We start from the raw sequence: 16,357 nt of genomic DNA, 5'->3' as shown, positions 1-16,357 counted from the left end.
AGGCCAGCCTGGTCTACAAAGTGAGTTCCAGGACAGCCAGGGCTACACAGAGAAACCCTGTCTCGAAAAAAAAACAAAAAACAAAACAAAACAAAACAAAAAAGAAAGCATTGTATATTTCCTGGGCTGACCTTGAATCATCAGGCCAGAGCCTAGGTACTGGAAACCACTGTCACCAAAGTTCTACCATGTGACTAGCGGGGAGTCACTAAAATTAAAACTAGTCCTTTGCTTGTTTTGAATAAGCAGCTTAGAGCTGTACAGAGCAAGGAGGAGGGGGCAGTGGTGTAGGACTTTAATCCCAGCACTCAGGAGGCAGAGGCAGGCAATCTCTTTGAGTGCGAGGCCAGCCTGGTCTGTAGAAAGAGTTCTAGGAGAAGCCCTGTCCCAAAGAGTTGACTTAGAACTAGCAAGAAGAAGGTAGAACAGTGGACAGGGCTGGAGAGCATTGACTGTTCAGTTCCCAGCAACCACACGGTGGCTGCAACCATCTGCAGTGGGATCTGACGTCCTCTTCTGGTGCCTCTCAAGACAGCTAGTGTACTCAGATACAGAAAATAAATAATTCTAAAAAAGAAAAAAACAGCGCAGCAATATCCCATGTATCTATGTTATTTTTACCACAGCTTTTCAATACCCTCTGAAAGGGCCTCAGTGTAAGAAGAAAACCAAAGACCAACATCTCGGAAAGAGAGAGACCAGCCCAGTCCACAAAGGACAACAGCTGTCTGCACATAAAACCCGACTGCAAGAGTCTATAAAGAGCTCCCAGTCAGTCAGCCCAGTGACCTCAGGTGTCACAACAAACTGCAAAGGCCGTCAGTCAGTTTATACCCACCCACCCTTCACCCAGCCTGCCTCCGTCCCTCTATCCCTCCCTGGTTTTGAGACAGTGTCTTGCTTCCAACTGCCTAGTACTTAGTAAAACACCCAACAAGACAGCCACAGGAGCTTTCTAAGAAGGACTGACCCTGCACGAAGACTGAGAGAAGAGCAGAGCAGAGCAGAGCAGAGGGAGGCGGATAAGCCTCACCTGCTGGGAGGCTCTCTGTCACTGGAATGTCACTTTTGTCATCTCCAGTTTAATTCAAATCCTAATCTGCGTAAGCTTTCCATGCTATCGGTTAGTTTAACAAACAACAAACAAACAAACAAACAAACAAACCACCTCAAGGACTTAATCCCATACGACAGATATAAAGACACCACCAAAACTGAACACCCCAAAGGGTTCATTTCCAGCACCCACACAGCAGCTCACAATCGGCTCAGTTCCAGAGGATCTGATGCCCCCTCCCACCCTCCAGCCTCTGGCAGCACAAGTTGTGCTTTCCGTCAAAAGAGACAGAAGCAGGCAGAAAGCTTGATCCTCAGGTCACAGACTGATCACCAACACAATGGAAACAAAATATCACGGCTCTGCAGAAGGGGAATAATGAAAGTGGCACCTTTAACACTAGGGTACAAGGCTGAGTTTGAGGTGGTCTACACAGCTGTTACTGGAATGACATTTTCGGGCCACCAACACAGAATTGATTATTTCTTATTATGTAGGCTTCAGTGATGAGGCCCACAGAACAATGCTATTATATATATATAAAAAGACAAAAAGCCAGGTATGGTGGCCAACACTTTTAATGTGGCAGGCGGATCTTCGTGAATTGAAGTCAGCCTAGTCTACACAGAGTTCCAGGCTAGCTAGGGCCCTGTTTCAAACAAAACAATGAACATTTCTCCACACACTGATAATTCGGATGAGCCCGCACGGGAAGGCTCAGGCTAGTAACACACTTCTGCCCAGGACACAGGCACAGTGCTCCTCACCTGAGTTTTAATGCTTTCGGGGTCATCCGCGTGGCTGTCCCGTTTCTGGCTCGGCTTCCAGGCGTTCTCCGCCTTTCTCAGGTGCACATCTTCTTTTACGGAGACAGTGATTATCTTTCTAGGCTCCCTTCTCTGGCCAGGTTGAGACCTCCGAGGTCCAACATTCAACAGCTAGGACAAGAACATTACATGCATTCAGAGAACGCCCAGCAGCCAGCTTCTGTGGGGCTGCTCAAGCTTCATGGTCACAGCAAACACTTCTAGATGAAAAGACCAGGTATTAGGTGTCCAGGTTAGAAATACTCTTCCTGAGGAGCCAGGAGGGCGAGAGTGCCTCAGAATACCATCATTACAACAGCTTTACCTCTAAAAGGTTCGCAAGGATCAAAAGATGGTGTCTGATAAACCACCATTCCAACCCAGGAAGCCTGTGTTCAAGAGAAGCTACACCGGTGGCACAGGCCTCGGTGGGCACGCCAGGGCAAGCTATTTCCTGCTCCACAGACATTCCCAGGAGACGTCCCCAGTCACACCCACCATCTGTCAAAGGAAAGGAAAGAAACAACTATCTGTCCTAGCTGTGCTACTGCCCCACACGGTTGTCAGCCCAGCACGTGGGACAGGAGATGGACTGGGCTACACTGACTTCTAGGATAGCCTGGGCTAAGGGTGAGACCCTGTGTCAAAAAAAAAAAAAATCAACAAACTATTAATAAATTCTAATCCAATAAGACATTGAAACAAAAGCTGTATTTGTGAACTTTCCAGGTAGAATTTCAATACAACTTTATTATTAAATTTTCTGTAACAGATACCCCCTCTTAAGGCATTGTGATTCCAGACTTCATCAATGCAAGGGGAACTAACTCTTGTCTGGAAAAAAGTCTGTATTTCTCTCTTCCCCTCCTACCATGATACGTGTAGTAATACAAACATGCATCAATGACACAATGGTCACCAAGTTAAATATTGTTAAAGCAAGGCTGGTGACATGGCTCAGAAGTTAGGAATGTTTGTTGGTGGCCAGACATGATGGTATACACCTGTAATCTCAGCACGAGGACCGGAAAGCAGGTGGATCCCTGAGTTCAAGGCCAGCCTGGTCACATGGCAGGTTCCAGGAAACTGGGCTCCATGGAGCTCTGCCTTAAAAAAGGGGGTGGGGTTGGTTTTTCCCGAAAAACCAAGTTTGGTTCTGGGCACCCTCGTTAGGTAGCTCAACTACTGTTTGCAACCCAATACCAAGAGAAATGATGCCACCCTGGCACATGTATATGCAGAAGCTTAAAGGGCTGGAGAGAGAGAGAGAGAGAGAGAGAGAGAGAGAGAGAGAGAGAGAGAGAGAGAGAGAGAGAGAGAGAGAGAGAGAGAGAGCGCACACAGCAACTAAGTGTACTGTTTCCTTTTCCAAAAGGCCTGAGTTCAATTCCCAGGGACCACATAGTGGCTCACAACCATCTATCCTGGGATCTGATGCCCTGTCGTAGCATGCAGGTATATATACAGATCGAGTTCTCATCTACACACAAAAAATGAATGGATCTTTAAATAGTACCCACTGTTTTTGATTAGGGCTGGAGCTCCCAGCACCCATGACAGGCAGCTCACAAATGCCAGGACCTCCAGGTCCTTGGGGTCCAATGTTCTCTTCTGGTCTCTGCAGTTACTGCACTCATACAACATGTACAAATCCATACATACGCATGTTTTTAAAAGTCTTATATAAATAAAATTTTAAAGCTATATTTTGTATGTAGAACTAACACCTGCCACCTTAAATGTGTTTTAAGTCAGTTTCCTTTATTGGTTTTTGAACTTTACTTCCTTTTGCCCCTCTTTGAAACAATCTCACTATGTAGCCCTGGCTGTCTCCGCTGGAATTCATGGCATGTGCCCTTATTTGGGGACACAGGCAGGCTTTCCTGAAGTTTAGGCTCTCCTGAACGAGACAGCCTCCACACCCAGCACTGCTGCTCGAGATTAGTCACAGAGTCGCTATTGTGCTTGGATGTCTCAGCCTTGTTACACAATGATAATCTGAATGTTCTTCTGATTCAAATGCCATAAGTATCTGCATTATTTTTAAGAGGATTGTTAACACGACAGAGAAAAAGTCTTCGTAAGATGCAAACCACAATAGTATCTCATTTAGTAACAGTGCTGCACTTTTAAATACATAGAGAACTCCGGGGGAAAAATACGGACTAAAGTACCATAAACACAGACTGTCTGGGTCAGATACAGACCTAACTGAGGTTGATAAGCTTAAAAGCATTTCCAACTCAATGTTCTAAAGGCATTCCTTACACCAACCATGAGTCAAGGACTCAAAATGGCAGTGCCAAGTGGACATTAGGATGAAAGTTCAAATCCTCGTGAATACTGTCAAAGGTACCAAGAAAGGACACAGAACAGATGGCAGGATCTCATATGTTTCAGCAAACATTAAAACAAAACAAAAACAAAAGCAGGCCAGATAAGGAATGAGACATGGTTTAACCGAGTGGCACTAAACATAGGAACAGCAGGGACGGTCGCTGCAGCAGAGTGAGGACAGTTACTCACACATGATCTCCTACACAGGCTCCAGCCCAAAGAGCTCTGCTGAGCTAGCCAGTTAGCCAAACGCTGCCTGGATATTGGGATCAGACTCACATTCCTCAGGCAGCTTGTGTGGGTAAGGACCCTTTCCAGGGTTGGAAATAACAAGTGAACAATTTAACCCCCACTTGGATATAAAAACACACCAGAACAAATGCCCTTGGGAACCAGGAACTGATATAAAATGATGGAAGGTCATGGAATGAAGGCCCGGGAAGACAGAACAGGTGTTAACATGCAGATGACGCAACCCCAGCACGCATGTAAAAGACAGGTGATACAGAGTGGCAGTGCACATCTGCAACCTCAGTGGTGGCGGTGGGGGCAGACACACCATCCTGAAAGCCTGCTGCCAGCCTGGGTAGCTGAAACAGCAAGCCCCACCCACGTACCACAGGAGACCCTGTCTCAAAAAACAAGGTCATCTGTGATGGAGGGGGACACTAGACATGGTCCTTGGTCTGCCCACAGGCATGTACCTTGTGCACATGTGCACCATACATCTATATACCTCATATGAAGAAGATTCACACAATGCATATTTGAGGATAGTCATTTACAAAAACTACTGCAAACACCAATGAGTAAGCCTCAGAGTGTAACCTGCAAGCGAGACCAACTGGCACACATCTCCTCACCCACTTTAAGTTCCCAGGGGAAAAAGCCACCCTGTGTTAAAAAGGTTATACAAGGCAAACTGATTGAGCTTCTGTGAAGAGAGGAAGCTGAGGGTCTCAGGTGAAAGCCAACCTATCCTGGGCTCTCTTTAGCACCATTACCAAGCCATTCGTTGGCCACCTCTGTGCTTGACATAACTTCTTTGTCATCATTAGGGAATTCTTTTGGGGCGTGCTAACGATCCCTATCTTCTACTAATCCAAGGGACTAGAATACTATCAGATTGTCTGTGAGGCCAGAAGACAAGATTCCCCTGTCTGCCTATAACCCCTAAAATCTCCATGGGTGTATTTAAAAAGTGATATTCTTTTGTTCTTTTACTAAAAAAATGTCACAGAACTGTGAGGAAGTTAGAGTGGGGGCATTTGAAGAAACCCAAATCTGAGTTCTTGGGCCTCGCTCACTCACTGTTAGCTCTAAAATAAACTTTACAAAATTGATATATTTATCAAACATATATGCCAGAAGAGGGTATCAGATCCCATTACAGATGGGTGTGAGCCACCATGTGGTTGCTGGCAGATGAACTCAAGACTTCTAGAAGAGCAGCCAGTGCTCTTTCCTCTGAGCCATCTCTCCAGTTCTAGAATAAACTCTTACATTGAGGTGAGAGCTTTAGTTTGCACTGATATTATAAATGGTAACTTTAAAAGTATCCTTTAAAAAATATATAGTACTTTATAGTGCTAGTTTCAGCTTTGTGGGGAGCACTTTGCTAACTAAGGCACCTCCCCTCTTTCCCAAAATGACACTCTAAAATTTCATGTCTATTTTCACTCTTTTCTTAGAGATACAGCTTGTTCTCAACTCATATGCCTTGCTTAGCATCAACTATTGGATAACAACGAACAATGTGCTGGTAGCAAAACCTGAGAAGACACACTGCCCGGAGGGCCCACCGCCCGGAGAGCCCACCGCCTGGGGAGCCCTTGCTCTGTACTTTCCACGGATGATTTAGGAGCTCCATCATGCAACTCAGAGAGCACAGCCATGCCATGTAAGGAAGAACCAATGGTCACCACGATCCCTCTGATCTACAGAGGAGGGAGTGGACCGAACCTGCAGCCTAGCACAGTGTGGCAGGTACCCAGTGCAGACCCACCGGTGAATGGCGATGCCACTCTGTGTGTATGATAACCCACAAGTAAGTTTCTAACACTACACTTCTGGAGATGCCATTTGCCTGTATTTTGACTTCATGGCCTATAGTAAATAAGAGCAAACCAAGGACAACATCACCACAGACATAGCTTTAAAAAAAGATGCAGCCCTTCCCTACAGGTAAGCGAGTCAGGGGTGAGAGAGACAGCGCTTATGGAGGGCAGCCCGGGGCTGGGCTTAGTTCCAGAATTGGCAATCCATGCCCGTTTTGCACTTTGTAAATCTATAGAAACAAAGAGAGGATTAGCTGAGAGCCACTGGAATCTCTAGGATACCATGACATCCCAGAACACTACCCAAAACTGGCTCTATAGCAATAGAATGTGCCGGTCAACTTCACCCGAGACGGTTAACCAAGAGCAGACCAAGCCGCTGTGGTCAGACAGTGCTCATCCCTTTGCTGTAACACTCCCATGGGTATGAGCACGGAGGACAGCGTTTGCCTCTTCTACTTCTTCATCACAGGACTCAGCATAGAGAAGCCGTTCCTTGTGCTTAGACACAGTATCTTAACCACAGCTTCCTAACTGACTGGGCTGTGGTAGGGAACTGGCACTTACAGGCACACCTCTTCCACCAGGCGTTTGCCTTGGAAAATCTGCAAAGGCTGGGGTGAAGTCAGGTCCTCGAGGCAAAATGCGAGGATCCAGGGTCCGCATTGACAATCTGGGCTGGTTGATCTGCATGAAGAAGCACAGAAGAACTTGACGCACACGTGTGCCAGTGCATTCAGTGCCACTGATGCGGTGCACTGATGAGGTGAGTACTGATTCTCACTCAGGAAACTAGCCCCTGAGCTGCTGGGATGTGAGGGGCCGCCAGGAACGATTAGGCCTGTGCAGTAAGTACTTTAACCACCACCCAGCCCCACTCCCCTATGCACTACATAATAAACAAGCCCGTACGTACTGCACTAACTTTTATTGCGCACCGTATAAACCACCTGTACAGAGGAAGGGTGATGGGGACAGAGGGATGGTTCCGTGTCAAGAGCTCTTGCTGCTCTTGAAGAGGACTTGAGGTTCCATTACCTACATGGCAACTCAACATATATGTGACTTCAGTCCGAGGGGATCTGACAGCTCCTTTTTGCCTCTATGGACACTAGGCTCATATGTGATACACAGACATACATGCTGGCAAAGATTCATACACATAAAATAATAAATACGCATTAAAAACTCAAAAGAGACTCGCCGGGCTCGGTGGCGCATGCCTTTAATCCCAGCACTCGGGAGGCAGAGGCAGGAGGATTTCTGAGTTCGAGGCCAACCTGGTCTACAGAGTGAGTTTCAGGACAGCCAGGGCTATACAAAGAAACCCTGTCTCGAAAAACCAACCAACCAACCAACCAACCAAACCACCTCAAAAGAGAAGGCTTTAAGTCTATGCAAAGGACTGGGGACTTTTTCTTTTCTTTTTCTCTTTCTCTTTCTCTTTTTCTTTCTCTCTCTCTCTCTCTCTCTCTCTCTTTCTTTCAGTTTTTCGAGACAGGGTTTCTCTGTATAGCCCTGGCTGTCCTGGAACTCACTCTGTAGACCAGGCTGGCCTCGAACTCAGAAATCCTCCTGCCTCTGCCCCCCGAGTGCTGGGATTAAAGGCATGTGCCACCACCGCCCGGGACTGGGGACTTTAATAATCACTATTGGGACTTGAATAACTACTGGGAAAGTTTTGAGATAAACAATATCTGAATTATGTTGTCTGCTACTAAGTCTCATCATCTAACACCTCCCGCTCTGGTTCCCGACCCTCCTGGCTGCTGCTCTAACTCCCTATGTTCAGAGCCAGGGATGCTCTGTGAACGCAGCCTTGCTTCCTCCAACTCCCAGCAAGCTCACTGAGTCAGAAGAGAGCCCCAGGAAGCACGTACACTAATCTATTTTAAAAACCGTCACCCAGGGCTAAAGAGCAGGCTGGGCAGGAAGGTTAACTTATTCTTGGAGGGCACCAGGGGTTTCAGTGCCTGGCATCAACATGACGGCTCAACTATCTTCAACTCCAGAGCTCCAGGGGATGGGACACCCATTTCTGACCTCCTTGGACACTGTATTTATACACACAGGCAAAACCCTCATACATAATGAAATAAGACCTCAAAGAAAGAACTTCTAACATTCTGGGCCCAGCCAATTCTTAAGCATTACATATTTTAATGCCTGTGATCTGACACTTCCTAAGAGCTGCCTGCTCTGCACCTGTCTGTACTCAACACTCAGATCACACGGCTTACCTTGTCAAGGACCACATCGCTGATGGGAGGCAGGCCTTCTGGTTTTTGGATACAGGCGGGCATAAACTGGATGTCCAGTAGGAACTCCCGGTCATACTGCTTCTTGCCTTCTGTATCTGCAGGCTTCCAGGACTCTAAAAGAACAGCATGAGCAGAAACCATTTGCCCAAGCCTGCCTCAATATTTACTTTACCTCTTCAAGGAAACAAAGAAGCAAACGCAAAGTGTCAGGAGCCATCTAGGATAGGCTAAGGCTAATAGTGGCCTTCCCGGAGGTGGACCACTGTTTTTGCATTGTCTGTAATGGGTAAGCTCTATGAGGCAACGGTCCAAAGAGGCTTCTCAGGATTGCTTCTTGTAGCTAATATGTCTTTCCTGTCATTACTAAAATAATATAATAATTCCTGGGTATTAGCCCACCCTATTGAGTAGATTTCCTGCAGATTAACATAAAGAGGAACTTTCATGAATTAATTCAGTTTAGATGAATTAATAATTTTATAGAATTCTCAATTTGATTCAAACAATCTTGGTTTTAGTTGTTTTGCTAAAAAGACGTAACAAAGATATAATCAAGCACAGAATCGCCCACTGCTCATAACATTAAGTAAGGGCTGTATATTAAGAAATAAAATCAGCATTCATATTCCAATAAAAGGAGACTAGCCTTGGGATAACTTTGGTTTTTTTTTTTTTTTTTAAAAAGATCTATTTATTTATTATAAGTACACTGTAACTGTTTTCAGTTACACCGAAAGAGGGCACTGATCTCATTACAGATGGTTGTGTGCCGCTGTGTGGTTGCTGGGATTTGAACTCAGAACCTCTGGAAGAGCAGTCAGTGCTCTTAACCACTGAGGCAATTCTCCAGCTCTTGCTCCAGTCCTGCTAGCTCTGCCCCACTCACTCTGGCCTGCTCGCTGTAGCTGTGTTCAGACACCCCAGAAGAGAGCATCATATCTCATTACAGGTGGTTGTGAGCCACTATGTGGTTGTTGGGATTTGAACCCAGGACCTTCAGAAGAGCAGTCAGTGCTCTTAACTGCTGAGCCATCTCTTCAGTCCCTGTAATAACTCTGTGTACAAGGAAAAGCATGAAGTTTGTATTAAGGGAAGAGTATGAGGTCCAAAGATGAAGCCACAGGTGTGCACCATGGTAAGACAAGGCCATGTGGAAATGCTGCTCTGAACTTATAACAAGCACATAGAACGAAACACTGCTCTAAACTTATAACAAGCACATAGAATGAAACACTGCTCTGAACTTAATGTCAACATCCTTTCGGAACTCCCATTTTGTGTGACATTTTATCCATGAGGTAATTTTCTAAGAACTTTTACCTATAAAAAGGCTAGAGAAGAGAAATACAGATGATGGTTTGGCTTGGGGGGCTCTGAGCCATCAATCCATCTACACATCCATGCACCCACCCAATTGTAGTGATGTAGCCACTTTCTGCTTCATCCAATGGGTGGGTTTCCTGTGTGACTCTCTTTCTTCTCTGGTTCACAAGGAGTTAACTAGCCTGGTCTGCAATAGGGCTCTTGGCGAGCTGTCTGCTAGACAGCATGTGTTCATCTCCAAGGCCAGTGGTTCTCAGCCACAGAATAAGCTAGAGTGTCACATCTCCAGAAGCTAACAAGCATCCAGTTCAGTCAGAGAAAGCTAGAAGGCCAGAGATCACCAGCCATTGGCCTTCATTCAATATAGTGCCTGATCTCAGCTCATTCCCCTAAGGCCAGGTAGGGTCCCTGCATCAAAGTTAGCACAGGCATCCTGACAGCTGATAAAGAATAGATTCCAAATGTCTACATATGAGGACTGGAAGGAAGGTGTAGGCAGCACTGTCTCCACACCCTCCTCAGAGCCTGTGGCCAGGCTCACTTTTGTTTGTTTTCCAAGACAGAGTTTCCCTGTGTAGCTTTGGGTGTCCTGGAATGAGCTCTGTAGACAAGGTTGGCCTTGGGCATACAGAGATCCTCCTGCCTCTGCCTCCCTACCGCTGGGATCCATCACCACCCTGCCATCCAGGCTCTCAAGGACATACAAGGACTGTGAAGCCAGGAAGGCTGCAGAAATAAGAAACCAGACAAGATTTTAGCTTCAGGGGAAACAAGGTCAGCCGCGTGGTTGTTCATAGGGAAATGCTACTTTAAAGAAAAAACCGAAAGTAATAAAAAATAGTTTATTTCAGACAATGAAAGTCTAGTCAGTTAGATGGAGGACTTTCATCTCTGCGGTCAGTCTAATTTGAAGAGACTAAGTGGATCCTAGAGAGGAAGCCTAACCTGTGGCCTTACATTTTGGAAACAGGATTTTTACCTTGGAGCTCAGCTTCAGAGCACTAGGGTCACAGTGTGGACCACCAGGGTGGCCCTAGCTCCTATTTTTATTACAAATTTTGAACTAGCATTTTGTCACAAGAATTTGGCTTGCCTCTGTTTGTGTTGTATCAACTATTTAACCTCACTTCTATTTTTAAAAATGTCAGCTTAAAAAAACAAAAACAAAAACAAAAACAAAAACAAAAAAAAACCCCACCTTATTTATTTTATGTTTCAGTGCTCTAGCTGCGTGTACACCCCCACGCCAGAATAGGGCACCAGATCTCATTACAGATGGTTGTGAACCACCATGTGGTTGCTTTGATATTGAACTCAGTGCCTCTGGAAGAACAACCAGTGCTCCCAACCACTGAGCCACCTCCCCAGCTCCTCAGCTATGTACTGAGAGCAGTGGCTGCAGAGGCCCGGAGCAGCGCATGGATCCCTGGAGCCAGACTTACAGGCACTTGTAAGCTGTTTGAGGGGGAGGCTGGGAACCAGACTCTAGTCTACTGCATGGATAGTATGTGCTTTTAAGGGCAGAGCCATTTCTCAAGACACCCCAGCCATACTTTTATTACAGAAAATTTATATGTGAAATTCATAGCCCCAATCATGTCCTGGTAGCAGGCTGGACCCTGTGTTCTTAGGGTTTCTACCCCAAGAAACTCTCTTAATATTATGAAGATGTTCTCAAACCAACCCTGTCATACGTATTTATTAGAAAGTAGAATACTTATTGGGGTTTAGGATTTAAACTATCCCTTTCCCGATGTTACTGCTACACAAGGATTACAAGGTCAAAGGAAATCAGATGGCCACTAGATAGCTGGACCCTGTCACTTGGCAATGACAGCACTGTCATCATAATTATGAAGAAAAGGCTGGCGGTCACTACCAGTGTTTAGTGATCTGCTGGGAGACACTGCTCCTACTGTGTAAAAAAGAAGTTTTTATATAAGACTGTTTTGCTTAACAGTTACTACATTCGATGTGCAATAAGAAGGCAACACTATGACTTAGACAAGCTCATCAACTGAAGGTAGCAGTGCTTACACGACATGCCAGGCCCAGTGGCACACAACTGGAATCCCAGGTCTTCTGGAGGCTGAGGCACAAGGATTTCAGGTCAAGGTCAGCCTGGGTACAGAGTGGGTTTTGTTGAAAAGTCAAACAGGGCTGTGACACAGCTCAGAAGAAGCATTTGAAATTAAACCAAAATTTAGAAAATTAGTAATTCAATGTGGGAAGTATAGGTTAGGGGTTCCCCAATATTCCTGACTACAAAAACATTTCAGAGAGGATTCAGGCAGCGACAGGATGGATCAGGGTGAATTGTCTACAGTTATGAAATTGGCTGTAACAGTTCCTCTGTAGGCTGAGGCAGGGGAACTGACACGCTGGGCCACTCAGTGAGACAATGACTTCTGATAGAAGACTCAGGGCTACACCTCTCTTCCTACAGGAAATCGTAGAAATGTTGTTTCATTGCTATTCTTTAAGCAGGGTACCACTGCTTAATGCTCTGTAATTTAACAGCCCCAAAATGGAATTAAATTACCAGTTTGAAGCCCCCTGGCCTGGATTATCTCCAGTCTAGCACTTTTACATTCAAAGTCTGCCTTATGAACATTACTTTCCACTGGTACAGGAAAAACACTTTCCACTGAGCCCAAAGATCATATCCAAGGAGTCACAGCTGGACATACTGACAGTATGGCCCTCCATGGCAGTCCATAGCAATCATGGCTTGTGGAACCAGCAGTCCGAGATTTGGGTTCTGAAGTGCTGGAGACAGAGCTCCGTCCCACCAGGTCAGGGAGCAAAGGCATCCGTGGTGTCTTAGCTATGCAACCCTCTGATCTCACTAATCCTGCGTAACTCCTCACTGTGAGGTGCACCCACGCTACCTGCTGGTCCTTACACATGTTCAGTCACTAACAGGGGAAAGACAAAAGCCCTGAATCCAGAGCAAGGGGAGGCCTGTCTTCAGGTCGCTGGATGCAACTACAACACCCTGTAGACCAAAGTGAAGACGACAGACTTGTCTTACTCAATTCTTTCTTTTTCCTTTTGACTTTTTGATTCGCTATTTTCTTTATTTACATTTCAAATGCTATTTCATTTTCCAGCTACCCCCTCCAAAAGCCCCTATCCCATGAGGGTGTTCCCCCACCCACCTACCCACTCCGCCTCCCGCCCTGGCATTCCCCTAAACTGGGGCATCGAGCCTTCACAGGACCAAGGGCCTCTTCTCCCATTGTGCCCGACAAGGCCATCCTCTGCTACAGATGTGGCTGGAGCCATGGGTCCCTCCCTCCAGGTGTACTCTTTGGTTGGTGGTTTAGTCCCTGTCAGCTGGGGGTGGTGGCAGCTCTGGTTGGTTGATATTGTTGTTCTTCCTATGGGGTTGTAAACCCTGAATTCTAACAACCTGCTCTGCAGATTCCTATTGGCTGCTGTGCTGGGGCAGTGACAGTTTTGATAGGACTCTAGATTTATTAGTCAGCAAGTCCACCTTGGGTTAGCCTACCTGTCCTGTAGTCCTTACCTTATGGGAAGCTCCTGCCATCAGGGTTTCTCTGTGAAGAATTTCGTTAAGACCACACGGGAAACAGAGAAGGCACACAGGAAGCCAGGGACAGCTCGCTTACCTGCTTTAAATGGGAAGGTGACCCCATCAGCAGAGCTGTCAGTAGAGCCTGAGTTGCCATCTCCTCCTTCCCCCTCAGAAGCACTCTCAGCGCCATTGCGCACAGGCTCAGCCTCTTCTCCATTTCCTTCCTCAGCTTTCACTCTCTTCAGGGCAGAGGGGTCTCTCTCAAACGGAAACCCTTGGCTCATCTTCTCTTGCTCAGGCTCCAGGACACTGTCAACTGCAAGCTCTTCTTCGGCTTTAGGCTAGAGTGTAAGGAAAGATGGACCTCACATTACAACATAAATATTGTATACTGTATGCAATATACACAGCAAAGCATGCCACTCAAGATGACAGTGTCTGCACTCAGCACATGGCAAGAGAACAACAAGTTTTAAATCATTTCCCCGCCTGCCACGGGACACAGGGTTCAGACAGCTACTGGAAGGCACTCACCTGTGACTAATGGAGTCTCAATGTAGCCAAGGTTAGCATGAAAACACTGCCCTGTCTTGCAAGGTTTCTTTGTGTAATCCCGGCTGCCCTAGAACTCAACTGTGTAGACCACCAGGCTGGAACTCATGGATCCATCTACCTCTCGCTACTATTCACACGCAGCAAAGGACGGCTAGTTCTTGAAAGAAGATGGCCAAGAAGTGAGTGTGTAGTCCTGCTCAGAACCCTAAGCCATCATGACCTTGCCACACAGCTGGTCAGCAAGCAAGAGGCGCTAGACGACAGAGGCCTGCAGGCCTCCAGCTTTGAAACAGAGTTTTGGGGAATTAAAGAATTAAACGTCTTACGATGATAATCATATTCTACTTTACAAGGAGACCACAGTTCCTCTTTGCATTAATCTATTAACTTGTCTGAAACATGACCGTGTATGAGGAACACACATAAACCACTTACTGTCTCTTGGAGGAGCCTATCTTATAGGTCAAGAGACACGGAATCACCTCCTAGCTATGTGGGATGTTGAAGGCCTGGGTGTGCGTCTGCTGAAGGGGACACTCTGAAGACAAGCCTACCCAACCAGCACCCATGGGACATCAATGGCACTTGAGCATTTTAATGTGGAGCAGGGGAGACAGAATGCGCTAATGCAACAGAACACTATGCTCCACAGTCTTGTGCCAAAGTCTGTCCCACACAGAGCAAGCGTGACCTCACCTGATTTATGACACAATTTTGTAATCTCAAACATGTCTTCTTTAACATGTAAAAATACTAGCAATGTGTTCCTACAATACATCAGATAACAAGACACACACACACACGTGCACACACACGCGCACGCACACACGCGCTATCAAAAAAGAAAAACAAGGCAACCGTTATAGAGCTAACAGGTGGAAGAATTCAAGTTCAAAGCATGCTATGACCAAGCGACATATAAGAGGAAGAAAGATGGAAAATCCGCTAATATTTAATGGAAGAAACCACTCAGGTCAAGAATTTCAGCCCGAGGGAGGAGGAGCAGAAGGGTTAGAAGTTCGAGTCTGGGCTGGACAGACTGGTCACATGCAATCTGCTTCTATACAAGCCGAGGACCAACGCAGCAAAGTCAAAGCTGACACAGCAGACAGGCAGGGCGTGGCCATGAGCAGAGGCGCTTACTGCAAAACTTGATTTGCTCTTCAGATGACAAGGTAGGAGGAGAAAAGAACCAAATCCTACTGAAAGATCCTCGTATGTGTATACAACACACACACACACACACACACACACACACACACGAAATTCAAGGCCATCCTAGGCTACATAGCAAATTTTCTAAAATCAGTAGCAGATAAGCATGTATAGCCACTTGAGGACTAGCCTGGGATACATGAGACATTGTCTCAAATTAAAAAAAAAAGGCAAGCAAAACCTTCAAATGCTGACATCAAATTCCAAGAAAAAAGCCTAGAAATATAAATATATGATATATGTATATGTATTAAGAAAAGTAGGCCACTTTCAACATTTGGTAAAAGAAGACTGGGTAAAGCCGCTGAGAGGCTGGCCTGCGTTTCCTGGACCCAGCATCCAGGATGCTCTGAGTAAGCTGACAAGGACTGGAGCTGCGCTTTTCTATTCAGAGCAGATGGTTGAGGACAGTTTTTCTTGACTTCACAGAGTTCAGCAGGCAGGACCATGGTACCTCAGGACACCCAGAAGAGCCAAAGCCCCTACAGCACTAAAGAGCTAAGCACATCACAGTTCTTAAAATCCTTCCTTCAGACCTTGCAAAATGTGTGGGTAAAAGCCATTTCCTAAAACCAGCAGCAGGGAACCAACAGGGAAAGAAAGAAAGGTGACACTTGGAAACACAGGCTGCCTGTGGGGAACACAGCCACAATGTAGCCACACAGAATCACTGAGGAGAGACACACAATGCCACAAGACTCAACCCAATAAAAACTCAACAAGCAAAACGGAGTTCATGAAGTCTACGAACAGTGCTAACTCAACTGTTTATTCCCAATTCAGATGCAGCAGGGCTGAATTGCATCACTGCGCATTCAAAGCCAGTATGGTCTACTGAGACAATTCCAATGCAGCCAGGGCTACAAAATGAAGCCTTTTCTAAGAAAGGGAGAGAGAAAAAATAAACCAGACAAAATAACAGCATTATGGGCCGGGCAGAGACGGTGCATCCTCTTAATCCCAGCACTGGGGAGGCAGAGGCGGGCAGATAGATCTCTATGAGTTCAAGGCCAGCCTGGCCCACAACGTGAGTTCTAGGATAGCCAAGGCTATAAAAGAAACCTGGGAGGGTGGAGGATGGGGTGGAAGGGAGGAAAGGCTGCTCTTCCAGAGGACCAGGTTCAATTCCCAGCACCCTCATGGCAGCTCACACCTGTCTGCAACCTCAGCCCTCATGGCAGCTCACACCTGTCTGCAACCTCAGC

The 16,357-nt window shown here is 46.2% G+C and overlaps 1 protein-coding gene across 21 annotated transcripts in view; it reads right to left on the bottom strand.

Annotated features, from left to right (window-relative positions):
- Window positions 1-16,357, bottom strand: part of Eif4g3 (eukaryotic translation initiation factor 4 gamma 3) — a 208,565-nt gene that overhangs the window by 39,854 nt on the left and 152,354 nt on the right. For all 21 annotated transcript variants that reach the window (XM_029476718.1, XM_029476719.1, XM_029476711.1 and 18 more), the window contains 4 exons: window positions 13,477-13,723; window positions 8,498-8,631; window positions 6,825-6,944; window positions 1,825-1,995 (listed from right to left, as the gene is read on the bottom strand). In XM_029476718.1, the coding sequence (XP_029332578.1) occupies window positions 1,825-1,995; window positions 6,825-6,944; window positions 8,498-8,631; window positions 13,477-13,723 (672 nt within the window). The remainder of the gene's footprint in view (window positions 1-1,824; window positions 1,996-6,824; window positions 6,945-8,497; window positions 8,632-13,476; window positions 13,724-16,357) is intronic.

Source organism: Mus caroli, chromosome 4 (genome assembly GCF_900094665.2).
Source record: "Mus caroli chromosome 4, CAROLI_EIJ_v1.1, whole genome shotgun sequence".
In the NCBI taxonomy this organism is placed as follows: domain Eukaryota; kingdom Metazoa; phylum Chordata; class Mammalia; order Rodentia; family Muridae; genus Mus; species Mus caroli.
The sequence above is the reverse complement of the archived record's forward strand: the minus strand, read 5'-3'. Positions and strand labels throughout refer to the sequence as shown.